This window comes from Cervus elaphus, chromosome 30, assembly GCF_910594005.1.
Source record: "Cervus elaphus chromosome 30, mCerEla1.1, whole genome shotgun sequence".
Classification (NCBI taxonomy): Eukaryota; Metazoa; Chordata; class Mammalia; order Artiodactyla; family Cervidae; genus Cervus; species Cervus elaphus.
Window position 1 is genome coordinate 12,134,166 of NC_057844.1, and position 18,911 is coordinate 12,153,076.

The following is an 18,911-nucleotide window of genomic DNA, read 5'->3' on the forward strand; positions in this document are numbered from 1 at the left end:
AAAGGGCAAGAGATCTAGACTCCTAGTAACAGGACTTAAGAAACTGATGATAATATTCTGATCTTTAAGAAATATACTTCCCAGCCCATGTATAAGAATTTAAAACTTCAACTTGCACATTCTCTGCTTCACTGTCAGACACTTGATGCATTAATAAAAATCACTCAGTCACCCAATTCATTCAGTTGTAAAAAGCATGGGAACTGAATGAACCCTGATGGGCCTTGCTCGGTTCAAATTCCAGCTCCACCGCTTATCAGTGGTGTGAACTAGGCAAAGAACTTAACTTGGGCCTGGTTTCTCTGATCTGACAGGATGGCATCACTACTCCACAAGACTGTCACAAACAAGGCAGTACAGACAGACACACCCGGCCCATGGAAAGCCCTAGTACCAAACGGCCACCACTGCCACTGCCCTCACGGTTAGCAACGTGTACGATTCTAGCCAACTCGGGGGATAAGTCTACTGACGGAGGAAGAAAGGCTGAGTTAAATTCATTTCAGAAGCAAATCTAAGTGTAGCCCCCAACAGTTACCCTTTTGAGTAAATCACTATTTCCAATTTACCCACAAGTTCCCAAATGTTTCCAAAGTAAAATATTTTGGTATGTGTAAGATGATTTTACAAGCGAATATGCACTGTTGGAGTCAAAAGAAACCGGATCAATGCTGACAAACCCCTCTTATTTAGAACTACACATGGGGTCTTCACTGCTATTCCAGTGGTCAAGACACAATACTTCCATTTCAGGGGGAACTGGTTTGATCCCTGGTTTCGGGGAACTTAAGATTCCTCATGCACATGGTGCAGCCAAAGATAAAGACTGCATGGGACCCTCCTGGCACAGAAATCAGTATTTTGTCCTTTCAGCTTTTATATTTCCTCCCCCTTGGTTCCTCCAATGCAGAGATAATGGGGATATATATATATATATAATTTTTTTTGGATGGAGGATGTGGTCATCAAGATATTCATAATTCTCATGGGGCTAAAATAGCAGGCAAGAGTGTAAAGGTAAACTTTTTATACCTAGCTGGTACCAAAAAAAGTAGCTCAAGTAACAAACACACACACACACAAAACACCCAGAAATGTTCACCTGTTTTGGAAATGTAAGAGACAAGTCAGAAACACGCACTCTAATTTGGACGGCGAAGGTCTCCGTACAATGAAAGTTCACTGGGCAGACCAGAAGGTCGTTTCATAGGCAACACTGCTCTGGGTCAGTGATGTCTCTCTCAGAGCAATGACCTAATCTGACGTGTAGAAAACTGGGAAGGAGAGAAAGGTAAAATAGGAAAGGAGAGCAAAAAAGTATTTCAGTATTGAATTAAAATATCTATCTAAACTATTCATAATAGCATAGTGACATAGCTTCATTTTAAATGTTCACTTGAAATTTATCTGAACAATTTATTTAGGACAGGTCAATTATTTTCTTCCTTATCCTATATAGTTAACCTGCTAAGAACATACAAGTTTTTCCAGACTCAGGAAGACAACAGTAATGGTGAATCGATGCTTTGCAGTTAGTGAACACTGCAAATCAAAGGAATGAAAATGCTGGGGTCAGGTGAAACTATAATAGTTATTAGTACAAACCAATCTTTTTCTTCACTCCAAATAAAGATATAGAAACCAGATTATTAAAGCAGTCACTAACTGCCTTTGTTAAAGACTGAACTTGCTAGTTAGTAACTCCGAATGGTTAGGACACATGACAGCAAATTACCAAAACTGACTCTGATGTTTCAAATCTGTTAGTATAGCCACCTAAAGAGATTACTTTATAGCAAAATTTAAAGAAGCAGATTATCCCATTCAAGATTCTTTGAAAACAGTAAAATTCTGGGAAGTCATCAAAGTGCAAATAATTGCAGAAATTGGCAAAAGAGAGGGGCTTCCCAGGTGGCACTAGTGGTAAAGAACCTGCCTGCCACGTAAGAGATGCGGGCTCAATCCCTGGGTCGGGAAGATCCCTTGGAGAAGGGATTGGCAACCTGGAGAATCCCATGGACAGAGGAGCCCGGTGGGCTACAGCCCACAGGGTCGCAAAGAGTTGGACACGACTGAAGCCACACACACACACACACACACACACACACACACACACACACACAGAAGAGAGAGAATGTAAGGGAAAAAACGTACTCCCAGGGTCACAAAGAGTTGGACACGACTGAAGCCACACACACACACACACACACACACGAGAGAGAATGTAAGGGAAAAAACGTACTCCCAGGGTCGCAAAGAGTTGGACACGACTGAAGACACATACACACACACACACACACACACACACAGAGTTGCAAAGAGCTGGACACGACTGAAGCCACACACACACACACACACACACACACACAGAAGAGAGAGAATGTAAGGGAAAAAACGTACTCCAAGACTAAACCTCAAAAAAGAAAACACATGCTAAGAGGAAAAAAACGTACGTTCTGAAGAAACAAAAGGAGAACTAGAGCAGGAGTGGAGATCTGGGAACTGAAAATGGGAGAGCCGGAGTTTCCTGGTGGCTGGGTGGTTAGGAGTCCAGGTTGCACAGCCATGACCCAGGAAGGAGGGGAGGGGGCAGGCAGGGAGGAAGAAAACCGGAGTCTAGAAACAAAGTGGGACCAAGTAATACCCAAGTTGCGATACTAGACAGTAAGTTAAGAGGCTCAAATGAAGTTTTTTAACTTACTGGAGTCATAAATTTTCATTTCACAGAATGGTAAAAGAGAAGCAGTACTTTAGCCTGTTACTTTAAGGCAAGCCATCCAAACCACTTCTTAAAATTCCCTTCTTCACTCATAAACCTACTGTATTTAGACTAGGCATTGTGTAACAGAGTCATGTATATTAGGAACGCCATGTGGCTCAGCAAAATCCTGAATCCCACATCGTTAGGCAACAGATAAACAAACTTTAGATAATACATCCTTTAAAATGCAAGCACAACTATTAATAGTACTAGAACCTTTTCAAAACCCTGCCTTCTGTTATAACAGTGTCATTCCTAAAAAAGAAGCTGCTTTCAAAAGGCAAAAATGCCTCCTTACTTAGAATCATGGACTTTTAATTAAACTTTAAGACCCTACAGATTATTTACAGATAAAGGACCTAAGACATAGGAAGGCTGTAAGCCTGTTAAGGATTTTAAAGCTAATGGGTGGTAGGGACTTGCTGGAGCCAGGAGTCTTGTCTCTGGGGTAGTGCTGCAGGCCTTTGACTTACTAACTGTAACGAGAGCCCCTTGAGGACTAATGGTACTGAGAAAGCATGATCACTGCCTTGTTTCCCAAGCAGAAAATCTTAGAAATTCATACATGCAAGAACTTCACGTTGCCTTTTCTTTCAATGTTCAAGAGCAAAAAAAAAAAGTAGCCCCTAACTCAAAGGGGGCAGGACAAGTGAAAACTGAGGCGCGCATAAACAAGCAGGGACAGCAGGTTGAAGCATAGTCAGGAATCACCCCAACTCTCTCTCCTCAAGAACTCTCCTACACATCACGTCCAATGATTCAAATCAAAAGACTCAGTCCCCACTCTCTTTGGACATGATGGCTAATCTGCCTCCCATGTACCCCATCCTCTGCTGTGAGGGTACACAGTACTGCTTTGCCACAAAACGTCAGTGAGACCTAACAGACACCAACCTCGAGGGCACTCTGGTTCTGAAACTACAATGGGAAAACCGATCAGGCCTACAGGTCATCCATGGCCTCTGCTTTCCAACAGCTCAGACTGTCAAGAATTTTAATCATAAAACACTTTTTCTATCTCAAACCTCTATTTATAGTAAGTTCACCATTCAACCATTCCACAATTCCTTCATGAATGTTAATTTTCTCTCTCTGCTAGATTATAAAGTCTTTGAAGTTAATGATCATGTCTTTTGGTTTTTGTATTCCCATGGTATCTATTTATTCTAGAAACAGAATACATACTAAATATATACATATTTAATTTACTCTCTCAACAGCTGCCCTAAACCACCAAAAGTAATCATGGGGCTGTGAGAAGAGAGATTTTCTAATAAAGAAAAAAACACAAAAATCAAATCACGCCACCAGTGCTGTAATTTCAGGAATCCTGCTGTGGCAAAAGCAGCAAGAAGTGGAGTTAGGCTCTTCTAAATTACTGTGTGACCCAGCTTTACAGATTAGACTTCAACATAGTTAATTTACAGAATAGAAAACTCAGGTGTCAATGTTTTACACAGGAATTTGAAAGGTAAGGACCAAAATTCTCAGTGCAGTTACAAATATTTCTCATAAAAATAATCAAATGGGAATTTCCTTGTGATAAATAATCTCTCAAAGTTTTCATTAAAAACTTAAGAAAAAGGTAAATAAATCAAACTTTTTCATAGAAAAATTCTATTTACAACTCCATTCAAAAGCAGTTTTTGAAAGCAAACGATCTAACACTGAAATTGAGAAATTTATGCTCACCCAAAGTTACCACATCTAATAAATTATTAATAGAATACTGCATCAAAAATAAGGCAATAACCCAAGATATAACCATTAATGGTTTCTCCACTCCCACTACTAGGTAGAAATAATCTGTCTAGTAGCAAATGATACTTCATTCCATTTCAGCATATCCGAAATCCTTAAGGACAAAAGTGATAAAATGTGATCTTCATTCTTCATTAGACTTTTAGAACACTTGAAGGAAAATAATTTCTAAAGCACAAAGAGGTAAAGAGGTATAATCTTTGAAAAGATGTACTCAGTGTTCAAAATTCAAGAATGCAATATTAATACACAATGGGCGTTAGGTGAATATACGCAATACAGTGGTAACAAATTAATTTATTTAGTACTTTTTCCATTCCATATCATCAGGAGGATTGATTTCAACTTTCCTTTTACCTACATCAGACCAGTTGGTACTCAAAACTGTACCACCAGACTCCATCTGCAATAAGAAATAAAAATAGATTAATTCTTGGATCATATAATCCAAACAATTATTTTTCAAAAAATGTTCCAAGCACAGAGCACCAAACACAAGCTTCGTTTGGCTCAACACACACAACACAATATTTTAATTTAACGTTACACTTTCCAGGTGAGTTACTATACTTTGCAAAAATCTGTAAAGGAAACTCTAGTTATGTTGAAGGACCATGTCCACAGATACTGCCATATAAAACACCATGTCTCCCTGCTGATCAGCAGAGAGGTATATATGGAAAAACTACGTTCAGATGAAACTGGCTCCCAAGGAAAATGATGATATAATCTCTTTTGTGGAGCTTAATAAAGACTTTGCAAGGCAAACTCCTTCTGGTTGGACAGAACTCTAGGAGTCTCTTAACCTTCTATGTCAAAACATGCAGGTGTACCCTGGAATTATTTTTGAATCAAGGTACATACACATACAGATACAGTGTCTCAGGGAAGAATCTGCCATCTATTTACTACCCAGTGAATATAACAGCTACCAACAATCCTAGCATATTCATAAATACACTAAAAAAAAAATAAAGCTCTAAATACTGCTATCTTGGAGCTTCCCAAAGGGGCTCAGTGATAAAGAACCTGCCTGCCAATGCAGGAGACGCAGGTTCAATCCCTGGGCTAGGAAGATCCCCTGGAGGAGGAAATGGCAATTCATTTCAGCATTCTTGCCTGGGAAATCCCATGGACAGAGGAGCCTGGCGGGCTACAGTGTTTGGGGTCACAAAAGAGTTGGACATGACTTAAGTGACTAAGCACCACTACCATTTGTAATCTTTACACAATAAAAAAAAAATCACTGACTTGGATCACAGCAAGTAAGGTGTTAAAAATCTAAACATTTAAAAATAACCAACTTGTGTTATTGGTGAATATATAGTTATACATGCTACCATTACACTGGAGCCTCAAAACAATGCCAATGCCCCACACTCTCTGCCAAGCTCCTTCCCCTGGGTTCCTCTGCGTGGGATGCTCTTCTCCATCCTGCTTCTTTTTATGTCTTCAGTTATCCTCCAAACTTGACAGGGCAACATCTCTCTGTGGCATTCTTTGACCCTATTTAGGACTCTAGCTACTTCCTCTTGTAAGATCTGTCTACTGGGTGAGCAAGATTACCATTAATATAAACTGGATGACATCACACTTACATTTAACTTACAGTTAAAACTGTAAGGATCTGCTTTCTTAAACCTGCTTCCCACCCCTGGCTTCAAACTAAAGCTGAGAGTTTCTAAAAGGCAAGGAGCATATTTTACCAATACTTACATATGCTAGATCAATACTTTAGCATACATTTTTTTTAACCATATGTATTACCAATATTCAAATGCTAGATCAATACTTTACCATACATACCATACATATTTTACCAATACTTAAATGCAGTAGCCTGGCACATAGTAGGCTTCAAATAAAATACTGAATAAAATGGGACAATGTCTATGTAATAAATTACTCCTAAGAGAACTGAAAAAAGCAGATTTAATTTATAACCTGATCATGTTTGCTGATGACATTTATCTTCCCCTTTCTTCCTATGGACTGCAGTGCACCTGAGCACTCCCCTGATTTACTCTGTACCCCTGGTCTTCTTGCCCAACCAGACTGAGATCACAGAAGAGACACAGTTCGCTTCTTTGTACAGGCGGACCTTGTTTAATTGTGCTTCCCTTTACTGCGCTTTGTAGATACTGCATTTTTTACAATTGGAAGGTTTGGGGCAACCCTGCATCAAGTGAGTCTACTAAGTCACTCTTCCAGCAGTGTGAGCTCATTCCATGTTTCTGTCACATTCTGATAATTCTCCTCTATTTCAAACTTTTCCACTGTTACTATATTTGTTACAAGAATCTGTGACCAGTGATCTCTGATGTTACTCCTGCAAAAACTACGACTTGCTGAAGACTCATATGATAAAGTTAGCATATTTTAGCAATAAAATATTTTAAAATTAAGATACATGGACTGTTTTTCAGACATGTTATTACATACTCAACAGACTACAGCATAGTGTAAATGTAACTCTCATACAAACTAGAAAACCAAAAAGTATGACTCACTTTATTGCAAGATTTGATTTAAAATGGCAGTCTAGAATTAAATCCACAGTTCTCCAAGGTATGCCGGTATTCCCACAAGGACAGAAGCCAAGTCCTTACTATGTTCCAAATCAATGTTGCCAGACAGAAGGCTTATTTATGAATGTGTATAGTTCAATTACAATGAGCAAAGCTTCTATATGAAAACGGACACAGATTCCGTATCTTTGAAATTTTACACACTATTTTGTCTAGCAAGCTCTTAGAAAGTCAATATTTAAACTAATTTCTGGGAATCACCTGGGGGCCCAGTGGTTAAGACTCCACACTTCCACTTCAGGGGGCATAGGTTTGATCCCTTGCTAGGAAACTAAGATCCCACAAACCACAGAGTGTGTGTGGGGGGCTAGGGAACTGCTTTCTCCTTTAGGAGGCATTAAGTAAATATACTTTTTCCTATTCTTTCCACTAAGTACAACTAAAAGCCTTGCATGTCATTTAAATAACAAATGTAAGAAAACAAATCAGCCAGGGACCCTGAGACCCAAGGGACAACACAGTGGTGAGTTCTTTGGGTTTGCTTTTGCCTCATTTTTTCAAGAGTTGGAACTGAAGAAGCTGGAAATGCCAAAGGGTATGACCAAAAAATCCAACAAAAGGCTACTTTCTCTAGCCAAACGACAAAGACTAACAGGAAAACAGAAACCTTTTAGACAGTAATCACTCCAGTCAAAACCACAGTGAAGACTGTGGTCCATCTCCACCCAGGCCAGCGCCGTGAAGAGCCTAGACTTCGATCCATGCTATGGTACCATGAACTGGCCTCCTCTGTTGACCAGGCTCAGTGGAAACCACCTGGGCAGTTGAACAGCTGCCTATTTCCAGCAGTGACAAGGAGTGGCCCTGGGGTGTCTACAGAGGCAGAGTGGGATACGTGGATTTCTACCTCCACCTGGCAATAGTGAAGTAGTGACTTCCCTTCCTTTATCAGAGTGGTCGTCAGAGAAAGCTACTTCAGAAGGAAGGTTTAAATAAGATCTACAGTTTCACAACATGAAAATGTCCAGGTTTCAACTATGTACCACTTGGCACTGATGAAAAACACCAAGAATCAGAAAGATTTCAGATTATATGTTTAAAAAGAGAAGACAACCAATAGATGACAACAGAGATGACAGAGAAGTTAAAATTATCTGACGTACTTTTAAAGCAGTCAGGGTAAAAATGTTTCAACAAGAATTATGAACTAGCTTGAAACAAATGAAAAAAAATAGAAACCTCAGTAAAGAAAGATATAAGGAAGAACCAAATGAAAGTTTTAGAATTGAAAAATACACTTGAAATAAAAAGATCGGTGAACGGGCTCAAGAGCAGAATAGAGAAAATAGTTGAACTGGAAAACGAACCTATATAAATCTGAATGACAGAGAGAAGAGAGACAAAATGAAGAGTCTCAGGAATATGCAGTACTGTAACAAACTATCCAATATTTGTGTCATCAGGTTCCAGGAAGAAGAAAACAGAAGGCAGGTTTGAAAAGGTACTCAATGATACAATGAATGAAAATATCCTAAAAGTGGCAAAAAACATAAATCTACAGTTGCAAGAAACTGAGCAAATCCCAATCAGTATAAACCCAAAGAAATCCTTGCCAATACAGAGAATTTGTCATGGACAGATCTACTCTGAAAGAATGCCTTAAGGAACCTCTCTAGACAGAAAAGAAACAGCAGAAACTGGAACCTTGAAACACAGTAAAGAAGAAAGGCCACAAGACAGGGAAATACAAGAGAACTTGCTTGTCCTCTTTTAAGTTTTCTAAATTACTACACTTTATGATGTGATTCTAAATGTATGCAGAAGAAATATTTAAGAAATTATAAATGAGAAAAGGTAAAAGTACATAAAGAGAGGTAACATTTCTAAATGTCACTCAGTTTCAAAAAATGATACCAGTAGACTAAGTATAATATAGCTAATATAAAATCTAGAGCTACCATTAAAATGCTATACAAAGAAAATACACTGAAAAATACTACATAAATCAAGATGAAATTCTAAAAAATGGCCATGGACTCACAGGAAAACAGGAAAAACAAAAACAGAAATACAGAACAAATAGAAGACATAAGTCCTAATGTATCAATAATTGAATTTAAGTGGTCCGAATGCATCAATTAAAAGAGATTGGTAGAGTAAATTAGGAGAAGGAAATGGCAACCCACTCTAGTATTTTTGCTTAGAGAATTCCGTGGACAGAGGAGCCTGGTGGGTTGCTGTCCATGGGGTCGCAAAGTCAGACACGACTGAAGCAAATTAGCAGCAGTAGCAGCAGAGTAAATTAAAAAAAACATGACATGAATACATGCTGTCTAAATGATACTTTAAATATGACTTAGGAATCTGAAAAAGAATGAATGTGTGTGTGTGTGTGTATATATAACTGAATCACTTTGCTGTAAACCTGAAATTAATATAACACTGCAAATCAACTATACTCCAATAAAATTTGTAAAAACTAAAATTTAAAAAAGTATGACTTAGGCAGACTGAAAGTAAAGGGATGGAACAGGAAATATCATGCAAAAATTAAAGATATAATCAGCTATATTAATATTAGCAAAAAAATTACCAGAGCTAGAGAATGACATTGTATGATAAAAAAGCAATCTACCATGAAAATATAACAATCCTAAACACATATGAACTAAACAGAGCTGCAAAATATGTGAAGCAAAAACTCACAAAACTTAAATATGAAATCAATAAATCCATGATTATAGCTGAAGACCCTCTCTCAACAATGAATAGAAAGAAAGAAAGAAAATCAACTCAGAATATTTAAAAAAAATTCAGTAAGAGTATCAATCAACAGGATTTAACTGACATCTATAGAAGACTCCATTCAACAAGAGCAGAATATACATTCAAGTGGAATATATACTTACAATAAGAAATCTCAAGTGAAATAAAAATACATATTGAACTGAATAAAAATGAAAATATAAAATAAAAATTTATAGGAGACAGCTAAAATTCCTGAGAGGGAAATACATAGCATAAACATATATAATAGAAAAAAGAAATGAAGGGGTTGAATCAGTAATCTAAGCACACATCTGAAGAACCTATTAAAAAAAAGAACAGCAAAATAAACCCAAACCAAGCATAAGGAAGAAAATAATTAAAAGCAGAAAGAAATGAAATTTAGAACAAAAAAACAGGAAAACTTTAAGATCAACAAAAAAGATGATTCTTTGGGGGAACCAAAAAAAAAAAGAGGAGGAGGAAGTCAGTAAAATTGACAAACCCTAGCAAGACAAAGAAAAAAAGAGAGAGAAAAGACAAATTATTATCACAGGAATGAAATGGGTTATCACTACAGACCCTGCAGACGTCAAAAAGGTAAGAAGTAAATCATACCAACTAACAACTTAAACAAAACAGACCAATCCCTCAAAAACAAACTACCACAAGTCACTCAATGTGAAATAGATAACCTGAACAGTCCTATAAGCTATCAGGATAATGAAATTTATAATTTAAAACCTCCCCAAAAAAGAAGTATCAAGGCCTAGATGGCTTCATTGGTTTAAAGAATCTTTAAAGACAAATTATCACTCATTCTACAAATCCATTACCCTCAAAAAAGAGGACTGAGCACTTTCCTATTCATTCTATGAAGTATTACCCTGATACCAAAACCAGAAAAGAATGGCACCAAAAAAAGTACAGACAATATCCCTCATAAATATAGATACAAAAATGCTTAAAACATTTGAAAACAGAACTGAATAATATACTACAAAAAGAATTATACACTGATCAAGTGGGATATATCCTAGGGGTGCAAAGTTAGTTCCATGAAGAAAATAATCATATTAATCATATAAAATCACTACTTAAACAAGTTAAAGGAAAAAAAACCTACCTAAGTATACTGATTCAAAGCAGAAAAAACATTTCACAATTCAACAGCCATTCATGATAAAAAAACTCAGGAAAACAAACAGAGCAAAACTTTCTTAACTTGATAAGCAGCTACAAAAACCTACAGCTAACATGATACTTAATAGTGAAAGACTGAATAGTTTTTCCCTTTAGATGGGGAACATGGCATGGCTGTCTCCTCTCACTAATCTTATTCAACATAATAATGGGAGGTCTAGTCAATCAGTATAGCAATAAAAGGAGTTTAACTGCGAAATTAAATTGTCCCCATTTGAAGACTGTCTACACAGAAAATCACAAGGGATCTACCAAAAAAATCTCCCAGAACCACTGAGTTCAATAAGGTCACAGAAGACAAGATAAACATTTAAAAAAAAACAACCCTGTATTTCTAGATACTAGCAACAAACATGTGGATAAGAAAATTAAATATATAATACCACTGACAATCACTCAAAGAAAGAACCAAATACTTTGGTGTATCTAGTAAAACGCATACTGGATGTAAATGCTGAAAAGTGCACAACAATGATGAAAGAAACCAGAGATCTAAATAAATGAAGCTGGAAGATTCGGCACAGTAAAGATGTCAATTTCTCCAAACTGGTATACAGCTCAATGTAATTCCTAACAGGACTTTTTCCACGTTAGACAAACTATTCTAAAATTTACAGAAAGGCAAAGGAACTGAAATATATGAAACAATTTTGAAAATGAAAAATAAAGTAGGGGTAATAAATCAGTCCAATTTTAAGACTTACAATAGCATCAGTAACTTAGACTGTGGTACTAAAAGAGCAACAGACACTCAGAACAATGGAAAAGGGACCCCAGAAACAGACTCAGTGCTAATATGCTCAACTGATTTTTGAGAAAGATGAAAGGCAATTCAAGGATGGAAAGACAGCCATTTCAACAAATGGTGCTGGTGCAACTGAACACATATAGGTCAAAAAAAAAAAAAGAAGCTTAACCTGCATCTCATACTTCATATAACAATTAACTCAAAATGGATCATGGACTATGATGTAGTAAGTAAGAAAAACTTTTATTAAAAGAAAGAACGCAGGCCCATGGTGGTTCAGGGGTTGAAAGTCTGCCTTGCAATGCAGGGGATGTGGGTTCGATCCCTGGTCAAGGAACTAAGATCCCACATGCCACAGAGCAACTAAGTCTGTGGGCTGCAACTACTGAAGCCCGCACACCCGTTAGAGAGTCCGCGTACTGCAACGAGATGTTGCAGGATGCGACAAAGATCAGCAACTAAGAACCCGCACAGCCAAATAAGTAAATATATTTTTTTTAAAAAAGGAACACAAAAGAAAATCTTTGAGCTCTAGAACTAAGAAAAGAGTTCTTAGAACTTGACACCAAAACCATGATCCATAAAACAAAAATTGATACACTGGACTTCATCAAAATTATACTTCAGTTCCGCTAAAGACTGTTAAGAAAAGAAAAAGACAAGCTACAGACTGGGAGAAAATATTTGCAAACTTCGTATCTGACAAACTCGCCAGATTAGTGGCTCCCATGGGCTAAGGACGGGTAGGAAAGAAGGGTGTGAACATGGGTATAAGATGACAACAATGAGGGAATCCTGTGGCAACAGAAATGTTCTCTATCTTAACTGTCAACATCATGGCTGTAATATTATTTCTGCAAGATGTTTCCACTGGGGAAATCTGTAAAAGATGTAAGGCATCTCTTGTATTACTTTCTCCAACTGTATGTGAAGCTACAATTATCTCAATGTAAAAAGTTTAATATAAAAAAATTTTAAAGCAATAGTGAAAAGCACAGTCATGATCAGTTAACCACATGGTAACTTGATATGGAATATCTGAGCCTCAAACACACTTATTACCGATGTATTAATTTTAATTATTAAATATTAACTTTTTCTATTGTAAAAATAAATGCCTTAAAAGAAGATCGTGACATTTCCAGAGCTACAGATAAAAGCCAAATGATTACAGCTTCAAGCAAAATCTATAGGGTTCCACAGTGATGACTTGTCACTAAAATCTCAGAACTGAGGCCTAATTTAGGTGGTATTCATGCCCTGGCAAAAAGCCTGAATTTTCTTAACTAACAGAGAAATTATTAACAAACCAGTGGATAATCAATGTGCACCTACTACTTGCCCAACACTCTTCTGGAAGTCTCCCTTCTATATTCCTCTGACACTGAGATTACATATGCTACTAGATGGAAAACACTGGAAGCTCACTCAGCTATTGTGATGAATCTGACTAGAATTAACTCCTATCACCCACTCTAACCTTGGTATCTCAAGTCTTTCAAGTTCTAACTCCCTGATGAAAAAATTAATGTGGACTACACCATTTGTTTCTCACCTCCTCCACAAGTTCCCAACTTTCTCAATAATTAAGTTTTGAGCAAGAAGAAATGGTCAGACAAAGCCCATTTAAAATGGTCTCCCAACTACAGTACATACAATCTGACCTCTTTACTTATATTTTTAATTTCTGAAATTTACTACCGTTAATAGATTTTCTTAAAGTTTATGTTCTTACAAATGATTTGTTCATGGCACGTTTCACTTCATCAGAGCCATCTGAATAGATCTGCTGAAATAATTTGTTTAAAGCTGCATCTCCCTCCAACTTCTCATTCTTTTCTTCTTCTTTGATCTCACCAACCAATTTATCCCAATTTCTTGTATAATGAGATGATGATGGATATAGGTTTTTTACATCTATGGAATAAAAAAAAGAAGTGATTAATCAACATATGTCGATTATGTCAAGCATAGGTAATTTTGTGACCATGGTGTATACATCTCAGCAAACAGTTTAAGTCATTGAGTTTCATGCTTGTAATAAATGTCTTTCTGATATATAAATGAATTAACATTTAAACCTCTAAAAACTGAATCGGTAAGCATAACATAAAATCTGGAAATTTCTTTTGAGCAAAATAACTCACAGTGTAAACTTCTGGTACATTATGCAAAACTAGATTAACAAAGAAACCCTACATGTTAATAACAGGAGAAACTGGGTGAGAAACACACAGAACCTTTTCTTTTAAGAGCCACTTATTTTATTTATTTCTGACTGTGCTGGGTCTTCACTGCGGCAGGCTTTCTCTAACTGCGGCGCCTGGGGGCTACCCTTGCCGCGTGCAGGCTTCTCACGCAGTGTCTTCTTTTGCTCCTGAGCGCGGGCTCCGGGCATGTGGCTTCAGTAGTCGTGGCACAAAGGCTCAGGGGTTGCTATCCACGGGCTCTAGGCGCTGGCTCCGCAGTTGAGCACACAGGCTTAGCTGCCCCACAGTATGTGGAAGCTTCCCAGATGAGGGATCAAACTCGTGCACTCTGCACTGGCAGGCAGATTTTTCATCACTCACTGGACACTAGGGAAGCCCATATACAGGAACTCTGATGTTTACAGAAAAGGTGCAAAGATCATACCAACAATTCTAAAAATACTGACTTTTTAAAACAGATGCTTCATTAACAAACTTTCTCTAAAAAAAGCTTTAACAGATGTTAAAAAATACAGCTTCTAGGGCTTCCCTGGTGGCTCAGTGGTAAAGAATACACCTGTCAATGCAGGAGACACCGTGCTTCGATCCCTGGTCTGAGAAGATACCACATGCCACGGAGCAACTAAATCTGTGTGCCACAATTACTGAGCCAGTGATCTAGAGCCCGGGAGCTGCAACTACTAAGCCCATGCACCTCAGCTACTGAAGCCTGCCCACTCTAGAGCCAGCGCTCCCCAAGAGACGAAGCTTGCGTACCACAACTGGAGAGCAGCCCCCACTTGCCACAACTAGAGAAGAGCCTGTGTGGCAACAAAGACCCAGCAAAGCCAAAAATATGTAAGATGATATGTGTGTGTGTGTGGTGTGTATGTATATATATAGCTTCTCCTGAGGTACATATATCTTTCAGAGTGAAATTAAACTGAAAACAATAACTTGCCATTTGACACTGCCATGCCATCTGAGTTAAGACTCCATCCTCTCACCACATTAAAAATATCAGATTACTTCAAAAGGAGAAAACAATAAAGAATTCTTGAATGTTGAAAAATACTACATGATGATCCAGAGGTCAATGCCCACATCACATGCACACAGGAAATATTATTACTTGGAGGGCACATTGGGATTAAACAGAGGCTGCTTGCAGCCAGAGAGGTAACCAGCCCAGGGAGATTCAGGGCACTGCCAAAGCTGCCCCAAAGACCAAGGGAGTCAAGATCTTGACACACAAATAGTTTAAAAGAAACTAACCAGATTACCTAAGAACTGTAAGAGCAGTTCTGTTCATTATTCAATGGAAATATAACATAAGCCACAAATGTAAGTCACAAATATAATTCTAAAATTTCTAATAGTCTAAAAACAATCAGGTGAAATACATTCTAAAAATGTCTTATTTAGCCTAACACATCCAAAATAGTATCAGTTCAACATGAAATCAATATAAAAATATTAATATATTTTATATATATTTTTTCACACTAAGTCTAAAATCTGGTATGTATTTTACATTCAGAGCACATCACAATCCAGATGAGTCATATTCCAAGTGGTCAATAGGTATAGGTGGTTTGCAGCTATACACTGGATGGTACAGCTAAATAGCTTAAAAAAAAAACCTGATTCAAAATTTCCCTATGAATTAGGACACATTAACACTACTCTCTCTGTCCCTCTCCCACTATTGCCTCTCTATATATCCCCTTTCTCAAAATAGTTGAGAAACTAATTGTTCACTCTGTTTTCCATCCTTTCTCTTCACCTCTCTCCCTGCTCATCTCACCACCCAATCCCTAACAAAACAAAATGACAACACATCAGTTTTATACAGGGCAAGCAAACTGTTTTCCAAATTCTAGCCACCTGTCCTCTACCAGTAATCTCTATCTTTTGTACATTTTCACTAGGAGCCAAGAAAACAAAACATGCATGCCAATGGTAAATTAAGAACCTAGGACACACGGGTTTAATTAATCCTAATGCTGATTTGCCAGATGGGACCACAGTTCTCATCTCCATTTCAGAGATAAGAAAGCTGGCACAGATAGGTTAACAACTTGCCCTTATCTGCAGTCTCCAGCTTGTCAAACAATCTGACAAGCACATTAACCCCTTAGAAAAAATAAAACTGGTCAGAAGGAATACCATCTTGAATATCCAAGGCACTGAGTTTAAAAAGAGTTTGTAACTATAACACCAAAAAACCCTTTACTCTCAGAACAACATTAACACCTGTGGATGACAGATGAACTACTGAGGGACAGGCAGCCTAGCTTCTTGCTTTCACTCTAACATCAAGTAACTGCAAAGCTGCTCGTGTCAGCAGGGACTCCCACTGTTAGAAAACGTAGCAGCAGGCAGCATCACACATGGGGTAGAAGAACCAGGCCCGGGCTCTGAAGACCTGCATTTAGTTCTACACAATGAAAACCGCTGGGTAATCTCAGGCAAGCTGTTTGACCTTTCTGAGCCCATGATAGGAGGAACAATACTAGGTCACTTACTATACAGGGCTGCTGCTAGAACTAGGTGAGATACTACATTTAAAATATTTCTTTAAAAAAATGCTTTAAGCTATATATAAGCTATACATAAATCTCAATCCAAAATTCTCTGGGAGTCAGCCCCAAGAGAAGTACATAACATCTTTACCAAATCTTTCACATAAAGGAGAACACAGCAGCTTAATAAACAGCTTATATACCAACCTGAAGTATTTCAATTCCTAAAAATTATCTGTGAGTGTAAATCTCCCGGCTCTGCTAATTATGCTGTAGGTTAGCTATGACAGTATCATGCAGGGAAACTGGGTGAAGGGTACATGGGAACTCTACTATTTTTGTAACTTCTATTAGAACCTAAAATTATTTCAAAATAAAATTTAAAGATGAATGCTCTACTGGCAAACTTGGCGTTTTCTACAAGGTGCCACAATGAAAGGGTATTTTATATTACAGAAGAAAGCAGTGAAAAATCAAAAAGTAGTTGAAACAAAGTTACCTCATTTTAGTCATCAAATCAGAGCATTATCTCTAATCAAAAGGTAATCTCTCTCCATTCATTAATGAGGTCATTGCTATAAAATACAGTCTTAGACTGTAGGTCTAAGTGTGTCCCACAGATTAATCATTGTGTTAGAAAAACACCTGTCTACTGCCTATGCTTAGAATTGACCCCAACATAAAAGAGTCTTTTCCTTAAAGGATTAAGCAATCAACCCTTGTTTTCTACTCTACTCGCAGGCTTGCCTTAGGCCTCCACCTCTTAGAAACATAGTGAAATGTGCTAGGTACTTTTCTCTGGGAAGCTCTGAAATTCCAGGAAATTAGGGTTGACTATATGCAAGAAACAAAAGCATAAGTAAGAGGGAAGAAAGGATGAGTAGGAAATGTATCAGCAGAGTAAAACTGTTACACATAAAAAAATAGAAAAGGCCAACGCACAAAAACAACCCCCAGCCAGTGTCACAAACTGACATAGTAAACAATCAATTCCAATTCCCTCTGGGGTTTGATGCCATTCATTTGTATTCTTATGGAGTTTAAGAAGTTAGAACTATCATTAAGAAATATTTTGTATTCATTACAGAGCAACCTTATTATACTCCATGTATTTTATCTTAAGAACATAAATAATTAAAGGAGAAAGAATACTCATCACTATTTAATTTCAACTATATAACACAATATGAATCTAAAGCTCATCAAGGCCAGAAAACAAACCTGCTATGAATGGTTTGGGGTTAGGCACATCTCCTTGCCCCTCTAGCTTTTCCCATCTGACAGCCTCTGGCTTTTTCATTTTAATTTCAATCTGGAGGAAACACCAAACAAAATCAATTATTAAATGTAAAAGACACAGAACAGTCCAAAAAAAAGAGCAATTTCCTTTCGTTATCAATGTTTTATAAGAATTAATAGTGTCCTTGTTTCCAAAGCAAAATTACAAAGCTAAATTTGGAGAACTCTGAAACAATTACTTTGTTTCTACTTAAAAGCCACCTTCAAAAACAATGTACATACACACTATAAACTACAAGTAAGAGCCTTGAAACCCACATGCTTTTCTTCTTTTAAAGCAGTGTTCTCAACCAGGGTGATTTTGTCCCCAAGCGGATATTTGGCTCTGTCTGGAGACACTGTTGGGTCATCACAACCGAGGCACAGGTGAGGAGAGGCTGTGTGTGTATCTGCTCAGTTGCTCAGTCCTGTCCGACTCTTTGCGACCCCACAGACTGTAGCCCACCAGGCTCCTCCATCTGTGGGCTTTTCCTAGCAAGAATACTGCAGTGGGTTGCCAGTTCCTCCTCCAGGGGATCTTCCCCACCCAGGGGTCGAAGTGGTGTCTGCTGCATCTCCAGCATTTGAAGGTGGACTTTTTTTTTTTAAGACCACTGAGCAACCTGGGAAGCTCCTAAGGCAAGGCAAGGGGTGCTACTAAATATAAATATCCTACAACACACAGGGTAACACCCACAACAAAGAATTATCCAGCCCCAAATGTTAACAGTGCCCACCACTGAGAAACTGTTCTAAAGGAGTTACTACGTATGTGTGTACATTAACCTGTTTCAGAGTAGAAAAACCTGTTTCAGAGTGAAACACTTCAGAGTTTTTCTTACTTATCAGAACAAGTAAAACTAAGGGAAGTCATCAGTTAGATCCCTTACATTTTAACTTGCTTAATAATAATAACATCCTGTAACTTGCCTTTATTGACTAAAGTCACTCTAATTGTTCTTGCAAATTGCATACCCTCCAAGTTGTGTGCAGCCTGAAGACACCTTTAAGCACCCACTACGTAAAACACCTCTGATGTACGGGTCATTATATTAGTGACCCACTGGTGAAAAAGTAACTGCAGTTTTGGACCATGAATTTTAAATCATTATAACTAGGTTCAAACACATCTTTTACCAATCAAAATAGGAA

At 37.7% G+C, this 18,911-nt stretch overlaps 1 protein-coding gene across 1 annotated transcript in view; it reads right to left on the reverse strand.

The window, feature by feature from the left end:
- Nucleotides 1-4,781: 4,781 nt before the first annotated feature.
- The window catches only part of SUGT1 (SGT1 homolog, MIS12 kinetochore complex assembly cochaperone), a 42,978-nt gene continuing 28,848 nt past the window's right edge, over nucleotides 4,782-18,911 (reverse strand). Inside the window, exons 11-13 of the mRNA XM_043892472.1 lie at nucleotides 17,703-17,793; nucleotides 13,503-13,684; nucleotides 4,782-4,925 (exon numbers count right to left, since the gene is read on the reverse strand). Of these exons, the coding sequence (XP_043748407.1) occupies nucleotides 4,824-4,925; nucleotides 13,503-13,684; nucleotides 17,703-17,793 (375 nt within the window). The 3' untranslated portion in view covers nucleotides 4,782-4,823. The remainder of the gene's footprint in view (nucleotides 4,926-13,502; nucleotides 13,685-17,702; nucleotides 17,794-18,911) is intronic.